Source organism: Malania oleifera, chromosome 3, assembly GCF_029873635.1.
Source record: "Malania oleifera isolate guangnan ecotype guangnan chromosome 3, ASM2987363v1, whole genome shotgun sequence".
Lineage (NCBI taxonomy): Eukaryota > Viridiplantae > Streptophyta > Magnoliopsida > Santalales > Ximeniaceae > Malania > Malania oleifera.
Genome location: NC_080419.1, coordinates 70,312,097 through 70,327,346, shown reverse-complemented (window position 1 = coordinate 70,327,346; position 15,250 = coordinate 70,312,097). Strand labels below are relative to the sequence as shown.

General features: G+C 37.3%; 1 protein-coding gene across 1 annotated transcript in view; it reads left to right on the top strand.

The window, feature by feature from the left end:
- The first annotated feature begins 324 nt into the window (after nucleotides 1–324).
- LOC131150702 (uncharacterized) overlaps nucleotides 325–15,250 on the top strand; it is a 46,228-nt gene continuing 31,302 nt past the window's right edge. Inside the window, exons 1-3 of the mRNA XM_058101585.1 lie at nucleotides 325–672; nucleotides 859–966; nucleotides 7,401–7,568. Coding sequence (XP_057957568.1) covers nucleotides 571–672; nucleotides 859–966; nucleotides 7,401–7,568 — 378 coding nt within the window. The 5' untranslated portion in view covers nucleotides 325–570. The remainder of the gene's footprint in view (nucleotides 673–858; nucleotides 967–7,400; nucleotides 7,569–15,250) is intronic.

The following is a 15,250-nucleotide window of genomic DNA, read 5'->3' as shown; positions in this document are numbered from 1 at the left end:
GCACCTTTCTATTTGGTTTTGCTTCAATCATATATGGGATGGTCATAAAATCCTTGCGGCAAATATCTTATGAACTCATCTCTAGACAACAAGTAGAGAGGTGTGAGTACAAGATACATGAGCTCATTATATCCATTGTCTTATATTACAACATCTTCCTATGACAACGCGATGAAGGTTATCTTTGTGCAGAATTGGGTTTGACTTTTACTTAGATTATGGGGCACATGAATCACCTCTAATTTGTCCTTATTACATTCTAAGCATAATTCTAATTAACTAAAAAATTCAAGTATTTCTTAAAAACTTGTTCACTGCATTTTTGGATCTTGAATTTAGCTTCTGATGGATGGAATAAATTTTAATATAATTTTATGTTACAAGAAATTTTTTTTCAAGAAAAAAAAATAAAAAAAATTATTTTTCTGCGATGGTGCCTCTTACTCCAAAAATAGAGACCTCAGGGCGCAGATTCCCGCTACTTCCACCGTTATATATAGTGAGTCAAATCAATGACACTCGAGAGACGCGCAGTAACCATCAGGACGCTGCTTCGGTTTGACGCTGAAAATGGTGAACTACATGCTGAAGATCGCCGCGGAGCTCGAGAATCTGACCAACCTTCAGCCTCAAGATGGCTGCGATGATCCCAACTTCGCCTACTACTTCAAGGTGTGCTTCTAGTTTCTTCTGTAATTTCTCCATTTCTGTTCTGACATTTGTTTTTTTTAGGGTTCTTTTTGATCCTCGAGTCCAATGCTGTTTTTCATTCTTTCGTTGTTCATATTTTGCTGCAAATTCAGATGATTGTAAACTTTACGTTTGTGTGTTTTGTGATCATGCTGTGTAATTGTGTAGGTGAAATGCGGTAACTGTGGGGAGGTGAGCCAGAAAGAAACCTGTGTGAGCTTGGCCGAAACAGTTCCTCAGCCTAAAAGCAAAGGAACCGTACATCTGGTTCAGAAGGTCACTGTCTCTTCCATTCTTTCTCTCCGCACACGTGCGTGTATATATATATATATATATATATATATATATGTCTATAACATGCAACCTTACCTTGCATTTTTGCAAGAGGCTGTTTCCATGCTTGGAATCGGTGACATCCAGGTCATATGGTGACAACTTGCCCTTGCCTAAGCTACCCTTTGTGTATGTGTATATATGATGTTTGATTTTCTTGTAAGGAAGCTTTTCTTCCTTTTGATAATATAATTATATAGACCTATAGGCTTTAGGTGAACTTTGGAATTTGATTATGCAACTCTCTATCTCTCTCTCTCATCCAGCTTCGATATATTTCATGTAAGTATGTTGCAGAAAGCATGTTGTTTAGATCTATCTACATGCCCATATCTTGGTCTGTTTATGTTCTGCTGTAGGATGAATTGTTTTAGATCCTAGGATTAGGGTCTGCTGTTATTATCTACTCTACTAATTGTTCAATTTAATTTAATTTGGTGTTTACCAGCTGTTTTATATGCCCTTTCGACACTTCTCCTCATCTCTTGTTTATTTGATTTCATTATTCCATGGGATCAATTCTTAAGGAATTTCTTGAAATTGAAATTGTTAGCATATCTCCCTAATTAAGTTGATTGACCAATCTCCATGATTTGGTCAATTTCCATGATTTGTGTAATTAGAGCATGATTTGTGTAATTAGCATTAATGTCATTAATGATTTACCTTTGTGGAGCTTGTCTCCTTCACTTATAAAAGGATGGTCCTTGTACAGTTTTATATATACAAGAATACAGAAGTTATTTACAACTCATTCTTTTTTCTCTTAGTTTTAACATGGTATCAGAGCCAAGTTTGGTTCTTGACCGCTAGTGTCTTTTTTTTGGTTCCGCCACTCTCTCGCCACTGGTATTCCAATTCCATAAATCGATTCTGTTGCTCCAGAGTTTTTCACTTGGTGCAAAAATCATTTCAATCCGATGCTGCACGCCTCACGAGCTCAGTCACCAGCGGCTAGACACCGCCGCATTTGCTGCCCCTCGCAATCATTTCTGGAGACCTTCCAGCAATTTTCTAGCCACCGTCTGCCGCCACTTCCGGCGGAACTTCGGCGAAATTGGTTTTCTTTGACTAGTTTTTTGTGCTCATTCCATCGATGCCCTCGTTTTGCTCTAAATCGGTCAGAATTATCATTTATTTTATTTTATTTTATTTTGTTATGGCTTCTTTAAATGATGTTGTTCGCCTTATAGAGATTGTTTTGAATGACTCCAACTACAATGCTTGGGCCCAACAAATGTCAGTTTTTCTGATTGGTCGGAGATTATGGCGTTTTGTCACTGGAACAAAAGAAAAACCCACAAAAACTGAGAAGCAATCCACAGAGGAGTTTGATGAGACTCTTGATGAATGGGAAAGTATTCATTGTAAGATCCTTTCCTAGTTTATTAATACATCAGTTCCTTCCATTCAGAGTCTACTTCCTAAGTTTTGGAATGCCAAACTTGCTTGGGATTTTTTGGCAAAACGATACAACTGTGGTAGTGATGCTGCTCTCGAGTTTCAGTTGGAAACTAGGCTTTCTTAGATGCGTCAGGAACCTGGACAGTCTATTGCCGAGTTTCATGCTCAGGTTAGTAGCATTTGGGATAAACTTTCTCAAGCTGACCCTGCTTTTTCTGATGAGCAGTCGATTAAGCTTTTTGCTGCATATTGAGATTGTCGTCAGTTCATATATTTTATGGTGCATATCCGGGATGAATTTGAGAATACTCGAGCATCTTTGTTACATCGATCTTCTCTTCCTACACTTAAGGTTGCTCTTGCGGAGCTAATTTCTGAGGAGACACGACAACAGACTCATCGGGTTCATTCTACCGATATGGTCTTGGTTACTGCTTCGTCTAGCTCATCTACTCCGACTACTCCTGCTGCACCTGTTGCTTCTTCTAAACCGCGCCGTTTCAATGGCTAATGCCACTATTGTAAGGAAGACGACCACCGTATTTCCGATTGTCCTAAGAAGAAGGCTAAGGATGCTAGGGATGCTCTTAAGGCCAAGGCATCTTACTCTTCCAAGCCTGTTGCTGCTATCTCCACTAGCTCCTTGGCTTCTGATTCATCTTCTGCACCTTCTTTGTCGTCTCTTTCTGCAGCTAACCTTGAGGCAATTATCACCTAGGTTCTATCTTGTACTTCTACTTTCTTATCAGTCTTCACAAGTAACTCTACATCTTGGTTTATTGATTTTGCCTATTGCAATCTTATGACCTCTGATTCCTCTTTAGTGACCCATAGGAAGTCTTTAAATCCTGTTCCCTTAATTTATACTGCTGATGGTTCACATATGTCTGTTAGTCATCTTGGTTATGTTTCTACTCCTACTCTTTCTGTACCTAACACATATGTTATGCCTAACTTGTCTCTAAATCTCCTTTCTGTTGGTTAACTTGTTGAAAGTGGTTTTATCTTAACCTTTTCTTACAAAGGTTGTGATGTGTATGATCCAAAGATGAGCCAGCTAGTTAGGACAGGGCTTAAAGTTGGTTGCCTTTTTGAGCTCACATCTCTGCATTTGCTTAGTTCTTGTTCTCCTACGTCTCTTACTACTGCTGTGTCTTCCAATGTTTGGCACTCTCGTCTCGGTCATACCTCTTTGTCTCGTGTTCAGTCTTTAGCTTATAGTGGTTGCTTAGGAAATATTAAATTCGAACCTTTTGATTGTATGTATTGTCAACTTGGGAAATAGAAAGCTTTACCTTTTAATGAAAATAATTCTTTGTCTTCTGCACCTTTTGATTTGGTTCATTTTGATATTTGGGGACTTGCTCCTATCTCTACTAAGGGCTAGTCTCGTTACTTTGTTATTTTTATCGATGATTACTCTCGGTATACATGGATTTATCTTTTGCATGATCGCATTGGGCTAGTTAATGCTTTTCGCTATTTTAAGTAGATGATAAAAACTCAGTTTGATCGCACCATTAAAGTTTTTTGGTCCGATAATGCCTTGGAGTATACTTCTACCCCTTTCATTGAAGAAATTAAAGAGGCAGACACCTTGTCCCATCGATCCTATCCATCCACCTCCCAACAAAATGGTCGTGTAGAACGTAAGCATCGTCACATTCTTGACACTGTTCGCTCTAAACTTTTCTCTGCATCCCTTCTAGAATCCTTTTGGGGAGAAGCCACTCTTAGTGCTGTTTACACTATTAATTGGGTTCCAACCCCTACTCTTTCCTATAAATCTTCATATGAGGTCCTTTATGGAAAGGTACCTGATTATTCTCTTCTCAAAGTATTTGGTTGTGCTTGCTTTGTTTTACTCCCACCTCATGAACATACAAAACTTGAACCTCGCTCTCGTCTCTGTTGCTTTCTTGGTTATGACATTGAACACAAGGGTTATCTGTGCTATGACCCCATAGCCAAGTGTCTTCGAGTCTCGGCATGTTCAGTTTTGGGAGCACATAATGTTCACTAGTATCTCTCCACTTTCATTTGATTGTCTCTTATACTCTCCCATTTTCACTGACCCTGCCACAGATCCCTCTCCAGATTTTTCCTCTAATGCAGGTCATGACAGCTCATCAGGTGATCACTCAACGTTTGCCTTTCATGAACCTGGACCGTCTGATGATCATGCCATTGCATCCACTCCGCCTGAGTCCTTTGATTTGGATCTCCGTCGTTCTAGTAGGGTAAGGGCACCTCCTACCTATCTTAGTGATTACCACTATTTTTCTACTCTTGACTCTCTTCACGAGTCTCGCAATTATCGCAAAGCTTTTTTAGTTCCTGTTTGGCAACAAGCTATGTTTGAAGAACTTAATGCACTTCACAAAATTCATACTTGGGACCTGGTTGACCTGTCTCTTAGAAAGACTGCAGTTGGGAACAAATGGTTGTATAAAAGGAAAACGAACTCCGACGGTTCTGAAGTAAGACATAAAGCTCGTTTAGTGGCAAAGGGCTTTACTCAGGAGTATGACATTGATTATGAGGAGACATTTGCCTATGTTGCTCGTATTACCTCCGTTCGCTCCGTTTTGGTTGTTGCCTCTGCCCGATGATGACCTTTATTTCAGATGGATGTCAAGAATGCTTTCTTACATGGTGATTTGGCTGAGAAGGTATATATGCAGCCTCCTCTAGGGTATCCTCATCCTCCTAGTAAGGTCTGTCGTCTTCGACGTGCATTATATGGGCTTAAGCAAGCTCCTCGTGCTTGGTTTGCCAAGTTTAGCTCCACTGTTGCACAACTTGGGTTTGCTTTTAGTCCCTATGATTCAACTCTTTTTACTTGTCACACTAATACTGACATCACTATTCTACTACTTTATGTTGATGATATGATCATTACTGGTGATGATACTTCTGGTATTCATGAGCTTAAGTAGTTTCTGTGTTAGCAGTTTGAGATGAAAGACCTCGGTTCTCTTAGCTACTTCCTCGGCTTAGAGGTGTCCCCTACCTCTAATGACTCTTTGACCCTAGCCAAGTATGCTTCTGATCTTCTCACACGTGCTGGTCTCACAGATTGTAAGATAGCTGATAGTTCGCTGGAGCCCAATATCAAACTCTGTCCTATTGATGGGGAGCTCCTTTCCGATGCCACTCGTTACCGAAAACTTGTTGGGAGCTTGATTTATCTCACCGTCACTAGACTAGACATTGCCTATGCAGTGCACCTTGTTAGCTAGTTTATGTCGGCTCCTCGTTCCGTTCACTATGCAGTTGTTCTTTGCATCTTACGCTATGTGAAGGGAACATTATTTCATGGGCTTCATTTTTCCTTTCACTCATCCTTGACGTTGTAGGTTTATTCTGATGCTGATTGGGTAGGGGATCCTACTGATCGCCGGTCTACCACTGGTTTCCATTTTCTACTTGGTGACTCTCTTATCTCTTGGCGGAGCAAAAAGCAGACTGTTGTTGCTCACTCTAGCACTGAGGTTGAGTATCGGGCCCTTGTTGATACTACTTCTGAGCTTCTTTGGCTTCTCCAAGATATGAGTGTTCCTCAGTCCTCGAGCACTCCGCTTTATTGTGACAATCATAGTGTTGTTTAGATCGCTCATAACGATGTCTTTCATGAACGCACCAAACACATCGAGATCGACTATCATTTTGTGCGTCATCATCTTCAGGAGGGGACACTTCGCCTCTTGTCGGTTCCTTTGGCTGATTAGTTGGCTGATATCTTCACGAAGGCTCATCCACTTGGTCGCCATCGTGCTTTAGTTTGCAAACTCCAGTTGGCATCTTCGATACCACCTTGAGTTTGAGGGGGGATGTTAGCATATGTACCTAATTAAGTTGATTGACCAATCTCCATGATATGGTCAATCTCCATGATTTGTGTAATTAGAACATGATTTGTGTAATTAGCATTAATGTCATTAATGATTTACCTTTGTGAGCTTGTCTCCTTCATTTATAAAAGGATGACCCTTGTATAGTTTTATATATACAAGAATACAGAAGTTATTTACAACTCTTTCTTTCTTCTCGTTGTTTTAACAGAAATAATTCAAACTTTGATTCCGTTGTAATTAGTATGATTGAGCTTGTCCATAAAGTAAAAGCACAACTAGAATTGCTATAATGACTGATGATTTCTGAATGAGTTTGTTCATTGTAATTGAAGGTTGTACTATTTTAATTAGGTATTAAGAAGGAAAAATGTCATTCTCGATGTTGTAAAGAAAAGTTGACTAAATTTTAAAATGCCATGGAAAACATAATGGCCGCTGGCCGGTGATGCGGTTGTTTTGTGTGTGAAACATGTGCTTAGTTTGAATTTTGTACTTAGCGGGATTTTGGTTGTCTTAGAGTAGGAGAATTATTCCATTGTAATAACTTTTGCAGTATTATTTAGCATATTGTAAGTACTTTTCTTGCTCTTTAGGTGGAACCATGGAAATTGCTTTGTTTTTATTCTTTTTGGAGCACTTGGATTACCATCAAGATGCTGACAAGATAGCACTTTGATGATTCAATAGATTAAATATATTTTTCTGCAATTGTAAGTCTATCACTGAAAATTAGGATCAAGCTGTTGAGACTTGAGACAATATCAATTTTCTTTCATGTTGATTATGGGTTTTAAAGAGGTTACAGCAGAATTTATTAAACTTGTTTGTGCTGCATCATCACCTCTGTTTGATCTGTTGCAATTGCTTATCATTTTGTGACATACCTTTTTTATTTTAGTTTATTTTTTTAATGCTTTTGGCCTGATGTTGTCCCCTTTTCTGCCATATTCCCTGTTCTTTCTATATCATTTACTATATTTTTCCTTGTGATATTAATATATCATTTATGGTTTACTCTTGTTTGTGCTATAGAACTTTATAAATTTTTTGCTCATGTTCTCTGGTTCATTTGTATTACTTTAAAAATGAAAATTTGGTGGCTTTCTCCATTTGCAGTGTAAGTTTTGTGGCAGGGATGGCACCATCTTGATGATCTCTGGCCGAGGTCGTCCATTGACCTATGAAGTTAGCCAGTCAGGGGGGGAAGCCCCCTTGATGTTGTTTGACTGCAGAGGTTTTGAGCCGATGGGTTTTATATTTGATGGTGGATGGAAAGTTGAATCTGTAAGTTTACGTTATCTTCAACTTTTCTGTCCCTCTTTTTCTAACAGCACTGGCAATTTGTAAATACAGCGCATTAGATGATCCAGCCTGGGGGCTGGGTTTTGAATATAATTGCCATATTATTGTAGAAGAAATCATTTTGCATTAATCTGTAGTCACTGGTTTATCAGCATAAGTACAGGTGTTTACTTCTTCTGGAGGAAGTATCTTGCTGCCTATTTTATGTTGTTTGTCCGAACTTTTTTTCCACCGTTTGGGTCAGTGAAAGATCCAGGGGAATTTGGGGTTGGCAGCCACCCCCAAGGCTCCAAAAAGCACTTAATTATGTAATGTGATTTCAAGATTTTGGCATTAATATTAAAATAACGTCCCTTTTTCTTTCTAGTTCCATTAAGGGGCTGTTTGGTTTGCGGAATCTTTTTAGATTCCTGGAAATGTGATGCCCTTAGCATTTCATTCCCATGTTTGTTTGAGCATGGGAACTTGATGTGGTAGGAATGTTTACATTCCTGTGAATGAAAGGATTCTCATGGAACATGGACATCTTATTTTCACCTTCTCCATAGGTAAGTTTCATGCTCCTACTTTTTGGACCAAATTACCCTCACTATTTTGGCTTTTTGGACAAGAATGCCCTTATAATATAATCACACTATTGTCTATTATTATATTTTTAGAAAATAATTTATTGATAGAATAAAAGTAAACATTTTAAATTAGTATAAATATTAATTATCTGTAATTAGAAAAAATATATAAAATGTTAATTAAATATATACTATTTTTAAAATGTTTACTAAAAGTGTAAATTTTTATGTTAATTAACATTTTAATTGAAAATTGTAATTTATTAAATAAAAGTAATATTATTATTATCTTATAAAAAATTAATATAATAGTTAATATTTAGACACTATATTGCCCTCAATTATTTTGGTTAATCAATTATTCAAGTGTTAAATGTTATAGATTTATAATTGTTGAAAATTTTAGGATATAGATTTAATTAAGTACATAGCTTTAGTAGGTTTTTGAGTAGAAAAATATAATTGTTCTACACATATTAGTTAGACAATGTCTAGGGTATAATGGTCATCTTCTTAAAATTCCTAACAGGAGTCCCATGTTGAACCAATTGTTGATGTGGGAAACCTGTGTACATTCCTAGGAATTTTATAACATGAACCAAACAAAAAAATTTCCATGAGGCAGGTTTCCTATTCCTTGGAATGAGATTCCCGGGAATGTCATTCCACAGGAATGCGATTCCCGAGAATGTCATTCCACATAAATGTTTTTGATACTGAGAACCAAACCACCACTAAGAGGCTTATTGTTCTTGAGTTGTAGTGTTATATAGTCAAAGTAGCCATCCCTCTCCCCAAACCCTTTCTTTTCCCAACCCTTGTTTGGAACTCCAATTGTTTTTGGTTACAAGAAAGGGCAATGCCCTAGGGAATGGGGATGGAATGAGTTGAATGAAGACCTTGGGGACCACCTTGCAAGGTTTTGTTGAAAAAATATTTTTTTTTTGGGGGGTGGGGGGGTCGGGTGTTACACCTAGACATAGGCACTGGGGGCACTTATGACTATGCTAACTTTGTTCATCCAACATTTGAACCCTAGACTTCTTTTAATCAATTAAAATGTTGAGGTGTCTCTCGAGGTGGGGTGGGGTGGGGGGGAGGGGGTTTTACGCCAAGACATAGGCATAAGGGACACTTATGACTGAGCGAACCTTGTTTATCCAACTTTTGAACCTTATTCCTCTTTTAATCAATCAAACTATTGAGGTGTCTCCCTAGGAGACAAATGCTAGGAGAAAAATGATCTTGCACTAATTACAGCTCTAGAGTGTAACTAAATTTCCTCACAATCTTCAAGATACTTTGATTTATTTTTTCTTTCATTAAGTATTTAAACCCAAACCTCTCCTTTGATTTGACTAATCCTCCATCTAAGCTTTGATACTTTACCCCATCCATTTTATTTTACTTATTTTATATACTAGACATTCTTCTACCCTTGTATTTTTCCCCCTAAATTCTATATTGTCAATACATTGTTCAATCCCTATAGTTATGAAACGTTTTATGTTCATTTATGTTTCTTGTAGTTCTATTTTATAATTATTTTCTGTTAATACTAATTATTTTATTACTTTGTTCATGTCTCAATTATTAGAATGTCTGCAGAATGTTGAAAAAGTAAGTAGAAAAGTTTATTTTAATTTTTTTTTCAATCTATAATCAAATTTGTATATTAATATAAATAAACATTTAAAACTAACTTTTTCAATATAAATTATATGCTGTTACCCCAATTAACTTCCTAACCTCAAATGTGAATGTGAGAAAAATATGAAATTATGGATGCCATATATTTTTCTTGACTTTAGTCTTGGCCCCCCTTCTAACAAATCTTGGCTCTGCCCCTGACTTGGGTGTGAATGGTGCATCAAGTTTGGGGTTTGATGATTGGAACTAAATAAAAAATAATGCACTTATGATTATCAATTGTAAAGTTTTGAATCCTATTTACATTTTAGTTTATTTTATGATATTTTTTTAATAGAATTGGGATTTTCCCATTCTAGTTCTATGAGTGGAGTTTCAAATTGTTGTGTGAAACTCTTTAGTATGTTTTTCCCCGTGTCAGCACTTGTGGTGTTGTTGAATTTTCTTGAACTTGTATTTGCATCTGTAAACATTAAATTTTTGGAGTGGCCAGTGCGCAGAACTGAAAATTTTAAACTTTTTTTTTTGGGTTTAAATCAACATGAGGAATGTTTATGTTGTGGAGTACATCACTTTAAATTTATGTAGTATATATTAGAGGATTGTTTGTCTCTATCATCCATCTCAAGAGTTACTTTCATTGTTTTAAAAGGTTGTGACAGTGTTTTATGACCTTCATTGTACAGGTGCCCTAAAATACTAAGAGAGATGCTTGCAATGAAATGTTTTTGGTTCATATTGAATTGGTTCAAAATCAAGAGACCAATTTAGTAAGAGGAAATTATGCACCAGAAAACATTCCCTTAAGCACAGGTGTTGATTGGAACTAATTAAAAAAGAATGTGCTTACCATTACCATTATCAATTGTAAAGTGTTGAATTCTATTTTATTTTAGTTTATTTTGTAATATATAGACATATATATTGTTGAAATGTAGAAAAGAAAACTGAATATTCCACTAACTTATGAAAAAGATTACATTCCCTTTAAATAGATGATAATTCTCATCTAATTTCTATGGTTATTTACAACCTACTGTAAATAGAATATCCTATTTAAAATGGAAAGCAGTAAAATAGGAAAGACTATCTACATAATCGGGTAACATGCTACCCAAATCCCCTAGGATCGTGGAACCAAAAACAGCTAGCAAATCAATTGATTTGTTAGCTGTAAATCTCCTAAAGATCAGCCTCCAATAAAGGTTGATAGATATCTAATAATTCTACACTGCACCCTTAAGTTGGGCTGTAAATATTTATTAGGCCCAGCTTGGAACTCATATCATCAAAATTCTTTCTTGGCAGAGCCTTTGTAAGGATATCGGCTGTTTGGAGACATGTAGGCACATACAACATCTTGATTATTCCTTCCTCTATTTTTTTTTTATTTTTTTATTTTATGAAATGTCAATCAATCTCCACGTGTTCTATCATGATGCACTGGGTTCTTTGCAATGCTGATGGTTGACTGATTGTCACAGAACATCTTCATGGGTTCTTCACCTGAAATCTTTAATTCCTTTAGAAGCCTTCTTAGCTATATTCCTTCGCAGATGCCGTGTGCCATTGCCCTGAATTCAGCTTCTGCACTGCTTCTTGACATAGCTAATTGCTTCTTACTTCGCCATGTAACTAGGTTTCCCCACACATATGTGCAGTATCCAGAAGTTGACCTTCGATCATGTATTGATCCTGCCCAATCTGCATCATTGAATACTTCAATATCTCTTCTTGGATTCTTCTCAAAAAATAATTCGTTACCTAGTGTTAGCTTAAAATATTGTAGGATTCTATAAACTGCCTTCATATGTTCTTCATTGGGATTTTTCATGAATTGACTCACCATACTGACAGACAAGCCAATATGAGGTCGGGTGTGAGATAAATGTATAAGTTTTCCAACTAGTCTTTGATATTTGCCTTTATCCATTTGTGCACTGTCTTCCTTGGCTCCTAGTTTGGTTGTTGAATCCATAGGAGTATTTGCTGGCTTGCATCCGAGCAACCCAGTCTCTTTCAAAAGATCTAGAACATATTTCCTTTGGGAGACAAAGATTCCCTTCCTTGACCGTGCCACTTCCATGCCTAGGAAGTATTTGAGATTCCCAAGCTCCTTGATTTCGAATTCTTTAGCTAGAAGACTTTTGAGACTACTCATTTCCTCTTCATAATCTCCCGTTAGAATGACATTGTCCACATTACATTGTGGATAGAAATTTTTCCTTTAGGAGAGTATTTAACAAATAGTGTGTGATTTGATTGACATTGAGAATAGCCATACCTCCTGACTAACTTTGTGAATCTCTTGAACCAAGCTCTTGGGGATTGCTTGAGCCCATATAAAGATCTTTTGAGTTTGCAAACTTTGTTGTGTGTAGCTTGTGTCTCGAATCCAGGAGGAATTTCCATGTAGACTTCTTCAGCTAGGTCTCCTTTGAGGAAGGCATTCTTGACATCTAGTTGGTGAAGAGGCCAGTCTAAATGTGCTGCCAAAGATAAGAGGACCTGCACTATATTTAACTTGGCTACAAGGGCAAATGTCTCTTCGTAGTCGATTCGATACGATTGAGTGAATCCCTTTGCTACCAGCCGAGCTTTAAATCGGTTAACACTTCCATCTTCATTGTACTTTACAGTGAATATCCATTTGCAACCTATTGGATGATTTCCAGTTGGTTATTTTTTGATCTCCCATGTTCTATTCTTTATTAGTGCACTGATTTCTTCCTAGACTGCAGACTTCCATTCAGGTGTACCAAGAGCCTCTTGTATGTTATTAGGAACCTGGATTTTGTTGAGGTTGGCAACAAAAGATTTAAAATTTGATGACAACCCCTGATATGACACAAAAGCGTATATTGGGTGTTTTGTGCATGATCTCACACCTTTTTCTCACAGCAATAGGACAATCACTATCATCATTAGTTAACTCATTATGGGAAGTCTCGGGTTTAGAATTACCTGGTGGATTTTCACTTGATCTAGGGCTCGGATCAAATTGTTGGATTTGCTCAAGGGGTGCTTGTTGTTCTATCTCCTTTTGGTTCATTCTCCTCCGTGAATAGGTAATCAACTCATCATTTTTTGTTGGTTGAATAGTGTCCAGATGCTGATGTTTCACAGGAGATTCTAAGAAGGGATGTCAAGGAGAAATGGAGTTAGTAGTTGGAATAGATTTAGAAATTTGTGATAGGTGAGAAGGGCTAGAATACGAAGAAGGGTGAGATAACTCTTCAATATCCCAAAGCTGGAATTCCTGTGTAATCTCCCCCTGAATTTCTGATTTGGGGAATAGGTTGTTGATAAAATAAGGTGACATTCATGGAGTGATAATATCTTTTAGTAGTTGGTGAATAGCATTTATAACCCTTTTGGTTTGGAGAGTACTTGAGAAAAATGCACTTAAGGGCTCTAGGATCAAGTTTACCCTAATGTTGACTATGAACATGAACAAAAGCTGAGCACTCGAATACTGTGAAGGGAATAGTGGAGATGAGTCGAGTATTGGGAAAGGATTGAAGTAGAGTTTGATAGGGAGTTTGGAATTTGAGAACGCGAGAGAGCATCTTGTTTATGAGGTAGGCGCAGTGAGAATGGCTTCACCTCAAAAGTGTTTCGGTACATGTGTAGATAACATGAGGGAGAGGGCAACATCTAGTAGGTGCCATTTTTTTCTTTCAGAAATTCCATTTTGCTGAGGAGTGTCAACACTGGAACTTTGGTGTATTATACCCTGACTCAAGAGATAATAATCAAGAATGGATATGAAATATTCTTTGGCATTATCAGTTTTCACAATTTGTATTTTTTCTTGGAATTGTGTTTGGATCATGGTGTTAAAATTTTTGAAAATCTGACTTGCCTTTGACTTTTCTTTCACGAGGAATAACCAGGTAAGTCTAGTGTGATCATTTATAAAAGATATAAACCAGCAAGATCCAGTAATATTCTTGATCCTAGATGGCCCCCACACATGACTATGAATCATTGAAAAGGGTTGGGATGCTTTGTAGGGTCGGTTGGGATAAGAGTTGCGAACATGTTTTGAAAATTGACACATCTCACACTGAAAATCATTTGGATTTTTATTATTGAATAATGAAGGAAAGAGTTTCTCGAGATACAAGAAATTTTGATTAACCTATAGTGCCACAACATAATTGCACTATCATTATTAGAACGAATGAGAGAAAAATAACTTTTGACTTCTAGACACTAAACAATCAGATTTGTGATTTGTTCCTTGAGGAGGATCATTAATGTCGAGAAGATAGAGCCCCAAACACATCTTAGTGTTAGTAGGATAGACAACAAACTTACCATAAATTGTTCTACATTTATTTAGGAAACAAATCTGTCAAACCTACTATAAAATGTTGTATAGTTATTTAGGAAATAGATATGTAAAAATCTTTCCTGAATTAGGGGTCAATGCTTATTGTTAGGAGATGCTGTAATTAGGATGCTTAATGTTAGGAGATGCTGTAATTAGGAGATATTGTAATTGAGGGTTATATACCATTGCTGTAATTAGGAGATATGTAATAAAGGGGTATATTGTAATTAGGGAAAATGACTTCTATAAAAGAAAAGGGCAACTCGATTGAGGGTCATCGAGCAAATCTGACATGGTATCAGAGCCACTCTCTGAATCAACATTGTCTTTGGTCCAATTTTCGTGGTTCTAGGTTCTGATTTTCTGGTTCCTTGGGTGTGGGTTCTAGTTTGCAGTTTTTTGGTGAATTTCGAGAGATTTTAGTTATGGCTAACAACACCAACTCAAAAGTTTTTCAAACTCGGTTTACAGGGCAGAATTATGCTGCTTGGGAGTTTTAGTTTCAACTTTTTGTCATGGGAAAGGAGTTGTGGGGTCATGTTGATGGGAGTGACCCAGCACCCTACCGATCCTACGAAGTTCATTCAATGGAAGGTGAAAGATGCTCGCGTGATGACTTGGATTCTTGGGTCTGTTGATTCTCAATTTAAGGCCTTACAAGACATCTAAATTGTTATGGGAGTACTTGAAAAAGTTCTATCATCAAGATCATTGCGCCCGACGATTTCAATTGGAAACTGATCTTGCTGCCTATTCCCAAGGTACACTCTCTGTTCAAGAATATTTCTGAGGTTTTCAGAATCTTTGGGATGAGTTTTTTGACATTGTGTATGCCAACATGTCAGCCAAGTCTCTCTCTCTACTATTCAAGCAGTTCATGAAGCTAGCAAAAGAGACTAGTTTTTAATGAAACTAAGGCCAGAATTCAAGTTTATTCGCTCCAACCTGATGCACAGGGATCCTTCACCATCTCTTGACCTGTGTTTTGGAGCACTTCTTCGAGAGGAACAACATCTTCTTACTCAGTCTTCGCTTCCGCAAGAGAATGCTGTCGCACACGCTGCTCAAGGCAAGGGAGGGGTTGAGACATGCGTACGGTTCAGTGC